The following is a 7,754-nucleotide window of genomic DNA, read 5'->3' on the forward strand; positions in this document are numbered from 1 at the left end:
TACTAGTTCATGCACGGTCTGCTTCAACTCATGGAGTTCCGATGCAAACTTCGCCAAAAGATCTGCATCCCGGTCCGTCTTTCTCTTACGGCTTCTGTAATAGTACGGGTCATTGTCCTAGGAAAACCCTACTTTCCACGGAATTCTGCCTTTGCCTCGTACACGTCCTCCGTGTTCATCATTCCCCAGGGCTGTTGTCAGTGCGTCTTTCTCTCTGTTGAACTTGATCAAGCCCTCTTGAGCTTGGGTCATTGCGTCAATAAGGGCTTGGGTGGGAGCAAACTTTTTCTTCCGGTAAACACACACCCCTGTCTCCGGGTCTAGCGATCCCCCATGCCCGTACCACCAGCTTTTGGCCCTTGGGTCCCATCCCTCTGTACCTAGTGGGATTCCTCGCACCCTCAGGTCCTCCTCCATCTTCTGCCACTTAGGCTCCGAAAGGCGGTATCCTCCTGGCCCCATAATATGATGGAACTTTTTCTTACTCGCATTATCCTTTTTTCGATATTTCCTTGAAATGCTCCGATTTCTTTTGCCTCACAAATTCTGGCCAATCATCTTTCAGTTTCTCATGTTGTCCATTGAAATCCGGAGTCTTGCCCTTGTTGACATAGTCACGGGTTAAATTTTTCTTGAAGTTCCAGAATGCTTCGCCCATCTTCTGAAGAGCGAACTCTTTAACTAGCCTCCTCCTCTCACGTCCACCCGGAACCTCGTTACCGAATTCATCGACTTTGTTGTATTCCGGAGGTAGAATGAAATGTTCCATAAGCTTTCTCCAGCAATCCTTTTTCGTTCTCTTGTCGACAAAACTGAAACCAAGACGTGCCTTCTTTGGCTCCTTCCATTCCTGGACGGTGATCGGGACGTTGTCTCTAACAGCGACTCCACATTGGTTGATAAACTTTGAGGCGTGCTGTAGGGGCTTGCCGGTTTCACTGACAAAATCAATGGCATATGTTTCTCCTGTTTTCATTGCCTTGGATTTGCCACGCTTTGTCGTACTCGATCCGGCCGAGGGCTAAAAAAGAAAGAGTGTCGCGCGCGTTAATACATATGTATTCACATTTCAGTAAGTTTGTATCACGAGAGGCTCAATGTATATATATACCTCGCCGGAGGTGGTTGCTACTTGCAATTCGAGATCGTCGTTTGTTGACGGTTGACCTCCGTCGACAATGTCCATTCCTTCACCTTCTTGATCATCGACAATGTCTGTTCCACCGTCAAGGTTCAGAAAAGAAGAGACTACATCCTCTTCTTGCTCATATTCTGAGCCCGGCACATAAGGAATCTCGTTGTTTATGATGCCCATTAAATAACGTTCAGCCTCCGGATCCCTAAGCGGCTCGGCTCTATCGTCCGCCATATGTCACTCCTGCATGTAGTAAAAATTAATTAAGTATAAAGGAATTAAAAAAATAAGATTAAGGGGACATAGAGGAGGAGCAGCGACGGTTGAATGATTAAGAGCTATTAAAAAATAAAATTGATGTTTCTTGGTCAAATTTATACAATTATTCCCAAATAAATTTCCTTTTCTTTTTCCTTTTCTTTTTCCTCTCTGCTCTCTCTTTCCTTTTCTTTTTCCTTTTCAGTTTTTTATTGAGCACTAATTTGCATAGAAGTTTTTGTTTTTCCTTTTGTTTTTCCTTTTCTTTTACCTCCGCCGCCGCTCAAATTTAATGATTTATACAATTATTCCCAAATAAATTTCCTTTTCTTTTTCCTTTTCTTTTTCCTCTCTGCTCTCTCTTTCCTTTTCTTTTTCATTTTCTTTTTTCCTTTTCTTTTTCCTCTCTGCTCTCTCTTTCCTTTTCTTTTTCCTCTCTGCTCTCTCTTTCCTGCGGAGGACGGCAGGCGGCGGCGGGAGGCGGAGGGGCAGGGGCAGCGGGGGCGGCGCGCAGGGGCTGGGGCAGCGGCGGCGGCGCGCAGGGGCAGGGCCAGCGGTGGCGGCGGCGCGCAGGGCAGGACAGGGGCGGCGGCGGCAGTGCAGGGGCAGGGGCGGCGGCGGCGGCGCGCAGGGGCAGGGGCAGCGGTGGCGGCGGCGCGCAGGGGCAGGGGCAGCGGCGGCGGCGCGCAGGGGCAGGGGCAGCGGTGGCGGCGGCGCGCAGGCAGGGCAGGGGCGGCGGCGGCTGTGCAGGGCAAGGGCGGCGGCGTAGGGCAGGGGAAGTGGGGGCAGAGCTCACTGGGGGCGTCGGCGTCGATCGGCGTCGGGGCAGGGCGTCGGCGTCGATCGGCGTCGGGGCAGTAGCCTGGCGGCGTCGGGGCAGGGCGTCGGCGTCGAGAGGAGAATGGGAGGTGGGGGAAAATTTACTAAGTGTTGTATATATAGACAGAGCATTAGTCCCGGTTGGGGACACCAACCGCGACTAAAGGTACCCTTTAGTCCCGGTTGGGCGGTTGGTATCCCCAACCGGGACTAAAGGTTCTTTCGCGCCGCTTTCGTTCCCGCGCGGAAAGAGCCTTTAGTCGCGGTTCGTGTCTTTTTCATATAGTTTTCATTTTAAAATCTTAAAAATACAAATAATATATCAAAAAATTCAGAAAAATAAAACTAATTCATTTTAAAATCTTAAAAATAGAAATAATATATCAAAAAATTCAAAAAAATAAAACTAATTCATTTGAAAATCTTAAAAATACAAATAATATATCAAAAAATTCAGAAAAATAAAACTAATTCATTTTAAAATCTTAAAAATAGAAATAATATATCAAAAATTCAAAAAAATAAAACTAATTCATTTGAAAATCTTAAAAATACAAATAATATATCAAAAAATTCAAAAAAAATAAAACTAATTCATTTTAAAATCTTAAAAATAGAAATAATATATCAAAAAATTTAAAAAAATAAAAATAATTCATTTTAAAATCTTAAAAATACAAATAATATATAAAACATCCAGAAAAATAAAACTAATTCATTTTAAAAATTCAGACCGATTGTTTTGTTCTACATCCTTGATCCCTTGAAGGTTTGACAAAAGGTTTGATACATCATTCAGTTTATCGACCAAATACAAATCATCCGGATTCGCCATCGTACGTTTTAATTCACATGATCCATTCAACAAAGTTTGGTACAATAAATTATTACACATCAATTCTTCCCTTGTGTCCCTGCTTGCTTACGATTGTGCCGTATCCATGGAGCATCCTCATCATTTAACTTAATGCTTGGGTCAGTGTTCACTTTGAAGGGCGGAATTTCACCAAACATATTATAATCTTCTGACATGTCTGTCTTGTCCTCCACTCCCACGATGTTTCTTTTCCCTGAAAGAACATTGTGGCGCTTTGGATCATCGCATGATGTACTGATCGTTTTCTTATCTTTCCGTTTCCTCGGTTTGCTACTCATGTCCTTCAAATAAAAAACCTGAGCGACATCTTTGGCAAGGACGAATGGTTCGTCAAGGTAACCAAGATTGTTGAAATCCACCATTGTCATTCCGTATTGCTCGTCCACCTTTACCCCACCTCCTATTAGCTTGAACCATTTGCACCGGAACAAAGGGACCTTAAAGGAGGGTCCATAGTCAAGTTCCCATATCTCCTCTATGTAACCATAATATGTGACCTTTTGCCCATTCTCGGTTGCTGCATCAAAGCGGACACCACTGTTTTGGTTGGTGCTCTTTTTATCTTGGGCGATGGTGTAAAATGTATTCCCATTTATCTCGTACCCTTGGAAAGTCGTTATAGTCGAAGATGGTGTCTTGGCCAACATGTACAGCTGATCTCCAACATCATTGTCATTCATTAAATGTTTCGCAACCAACTGCCGAAAGTCTCCATGTGGGCCTTTCTAATCCAGGATTCAGGCTTCCCCGGGTTGTCCGAGCGTAAAATATTCTTGTGTTGCTCGAAGTACGGAGCCACCAAGCTGGAATTTTGCAGAACTGTGTGGTGTGCTTCAGTCATAGAATGACCGTCCATACATATCATTGATTTCCTTCCGATCGTGCCTTTTCCACTTAGTCTCCCCTCGTGCCGCGATTGAGGAATACCAATCGGCTTAAGGTCAGGAACATAGTCAATACAGAACTCAATTACCTCCTCATTTCCATAGCCCTTGACGATGCTTCCTTCTGGCCTAGCACGGTTACGAACATATTTCTTTAATACTCCCATGAACCTCTCAAAGGGGAACATATTGTGTAGAAATACAGGACCGAGAATGGAAATCTCTTCGACTAGGTGGAGCAGGAGGCGCGTCATAATATCGAAGAAGGATGGTGGGAACACCAACTCGAAACTGACAAGGCATTGGACCACATCGTTCTGTAACCGTGGTAGATCTTCTGGATTGATTACCTTCTGAGAGATTGCATTAAGGAATGCACATAGCTTCACAATGGCTACTCGAACATTTTCCGGTAGGAGCCCCCTCAAAGCAATCGGAAGCAATTGCGTCATAATCACGTGGCAGTCGTGAGACTTCAGGTTTTGGAACTTTTTGTCCGCCATGTTTATTATTCCCTTTATATTCGACGAGAAGCCAGACGGGACCTTCATACTGCTCAGGCATTCAAAAAAAATGACCTTCTCTTCTTTGGTAAGAGCGTAGCTGACACAACCTTGAAACCATTCCGGATGCCGGTCATCTGGGTCTTTCAAAAGTTGCTGGTCCTGCCGTGCTTCCTTTGTATCATTTGTCTTCCCATACACGCCCAAGAAGCTTAGTAGGTTCACGCAAATATTCTTCGTAACATGCATCACGTCGATTGCAGAGCGGACATCTAGGACTTTCCAATATTCTAGCTCCCAAAATATAGATTTCTTCTTCCACATGGGTGCGTGCCCGTCAACTCCCCGCGGAACTGATTGTCCGCCAGGACCCTTTCCAAAGATGACTTTCAAATCCTTGACCATATCAAATATCTCAGCACCAGTACGTTCCGCAGGCTTCGACCGGTGATCTGCCTTGCCGTTGAAATGCTTGCCTTTCTTTCTTACGTTATGATTTCGGGGAAGAAATCGACGATGACCCAGGTACACGTTCTTCTTACAATTACCCAAACGTACACTTTCAGTCTCATGTAAGCAGTGCGTGCATGCATTGTATCCCTTATTTGTTTGTCCCGAAAGGTTACTGAGAGCAGGCCAATCGTTGATGGTTACAAAAAGCAACGCTTGTAGGTCAAATTCCTCTTCTTTGTGCTCATCCCAGACACGTACACCAGGTCTGCCCCACAACTGTAAAAGTTCATCAACTAATGGCCTTAGGTACACATCGATGTCGTTCCCGGGTTGCTTTGGACCTTGGATGAGCACTGGCATCATAATGAACTTCCGCTTCATGCACAACCAAGGAGGAAGGTTGTAGATGCATAGAGTCACGGGCCAGGTGCTATGGCTGGAGCTCTGCTCGCCAAAAGGATTCATGCCATCAGTACTTAGACCAAATCTTATGTTCCTTGCGTCAGCTGCAAAATCTTTGAACACTCTGTCGATCTTTCTCCATTGTGTTCCATCAGCGGTGTGTCTCAACTCCCCGTCGGACTTACGGTCCTCTTTGTGCCATCGCAACGACTTGGCATGCTTTTTGTTCCTGAACAGACGTTTCAACCATGGTATTATAGGAGCATACCACATCACCTTGGCGGGAACCCTCTTCCTGGGTTTCTCGCCCTCAACATCGTCACCAGGGTCATCGCCTCTGATCTTATAACGCAATGCAGTGCATACAGGGCATTCATTCAAATTCTCGTATTCACCGCGGTAGAGGATGCAGTCGTTAATGCATGCATGTATCTTCAGAACCTCTAAACCTAGAGGGCAGACAACCTTTTTTGCTTCGTACGTACTGGCGGGCAACTCGTTATTCTTCGGAAACATATTCTTCAACATTTTCAGCAAATTTTCAAATGATGAGTCAGCTACACCTTCCTGTGCCTTCCATTTTAGCAAATCCAGTGTGCAGCCCAGCTTTTTCAGACTATTATCGCATCCTGGATACAACGACTTTTTGTGATCCTCTAACATGCGATCCAAATTCTCCCTCTCCTTGTCAGTTTCGCAGCGTCTCCGTGCATCAGCAATGGTCCGACCAAGATCATCAGCGGGCTCATCATGTGCCTCTTCTTCACCTTCACCTAACCCTTCCCCACCTTCAGCATCATCCTCCATGAAAGTATCACCGAAATGATCATGATAGTTGTCATCGATATCATCCCCTTCTTCATCTTCTTCCATTCTAACCCCTCTTTCTCCATGCTTGGTCCAACAATTATAGCTTCGCATGAAACCGTGCCGAAGCAGGTGCATGTGAACGTCTCTTGAGGAGGAGTAACCCTTCTGATTCTTACAGACAGCACATGGACAGATAATAAAACCTCGCTGCTTGTTCGCATTTGCCACTACGAGGAAATCTTTCAAACCCGTAGTGAACTCGCCGGAGAGTCGGGGACCGTACATCCATTGCCGATTCATCTGCATTATTATTATATAAAGTATATAATTAACCATCATGCATTTGTTAAACTAACTAGCTAGAAATAATACAAATTAAACAATGAACTACACACATGCATATTTTATCAATGACACATGAAAGGTTCAAGTTGCTAACCGCGATCGCGGAGGAAAAATAAATGAGAAAGCTCAAGTGTGGCTCGGACACTTCATATCATGTTTGTTTCATGCTCTCGGGCATTTCATAGAACACCTTGTGTGCATAGGAGGAACCAAAAGCAAACCCACCACCCCCCTTCTGAATTGTGGCTAAGTGAAGTGAGCTGAGTCCTATATATAGGGATGGGCCTTTAGTCCCGGTTGGCCTGGCCAACCGCAACTAAAGGCCTTCGGGCCAGCCTGAGGAGGCCAACCGGGACTAAAGCCCCTCCCGTCCGCCAGCTGTCGACCGAGCGCGCCGGGTCCAGATAGTTGGTCGCGGGTCTCCTCCCGAACCGCGACTAAAGACCCCTTTTGTCGCGGTTCGATTATTTTAGGGACTAATGGGGGCGTATGGAAGCCTCTTTTTCTACTAGTGCCTATCCATGAATAATCGGGTCGGGTTCGGGTGCTATCCATGGACGTAAAAATGTATCCAAACCCTACCCATTCGGGTCAGGTATCCGCGGGTATCCATGTCCATGGGTATCATGCATGATATCTTACACTGTCATCTTGCGCACATGCGTTGCATCTCCTAGTTGATGTGGGGTTGGAAAGACAAATTGCACATTTGCTTGCTCTTTATGTTCCACATAACATTTGCACATGTCTCTCACGAATGGGAGCTTTAGAAACACAATGGTGTTTTCATTGTAGTCTCTGTCTTATCTTGTCAGTAATATGAAGATATTTTTCGATTGTTACTTGGCTACCTTCGATGGTAGAAGAGTGGGACACCATTGACTATAGCTGCCATGGACTGTGACCCTGCTAAAATACTAAACTGACAGGCAAGGTAGTTGCTCTGCAGTCTGGACTGAACTTTCCAAATCTTATGCTGGTGGGCCAGGTCTATTAGCTGCACCAATCAAAATATTTGAGAAAAAAATAGTTGCACCACTCAATTTATGTTTGTGGCCATCATACATATCCTGAGTAATATGGTTCGAAGATTAAAAAAAGGCAGTGAGAAATGAAAACCAATGAAAGGACAGGACGGAAATATCTAGGAACTTGACTGAAGCCGTCTTCATTCAGTGTATATATCTGGAATTAATTGGATGGATAGATACGAGTGCATGGTACTAAATTCAGGCTCTCCTGTGCTCATCGTTTGTACCTCCTGATAG

General features: G+C 45.1%; 1 protein-coding gene across 1 annotated transcript; it reads right to left on the bottom strand.

Annotated features, from left to right (window-relative positions):
- Window positions 1–2,501: 2,501 nt before the first annotated feature.
- LOC141021654 (uncharacterized) lies at window positions 2,502–6,441 on the bottom strand. The gene is made up of 3 exons (XM_073497506.1): window positions 5,417–6,441; window positions 4,552–5,014; window positions 2,502–2,513 (listed from the first exon to the last, which is right to left on the bottom strand). Exons 1-3 carry the CDS (start codon window positions 6,439–6,441, stop codon window positions 2,502–2,504), a joined length of 1,500 nt encoding a protein of 499 aa, XP_073353607.1.
- Between the last annotated feature and the right edge of the window lie 1,313 nt (window positions 6,442–7,754).

Source organism: Aegilops tauschii, chromosome 4 (genome assembly GCF_002575655.3).
Source record: "Aegilops tauschii subsp. strangulata cultivar AL8/78 chromosome 4, Aet v6.0, whole genome shotgun sequence".
Taxonomy (NCBI): domain Eukaryota; kingdom Viridiplantae; phylum Streptophyta; class Magnoliopsida; order Poales; family Poaceae; genus Aegilops; species Aegilops tauschii.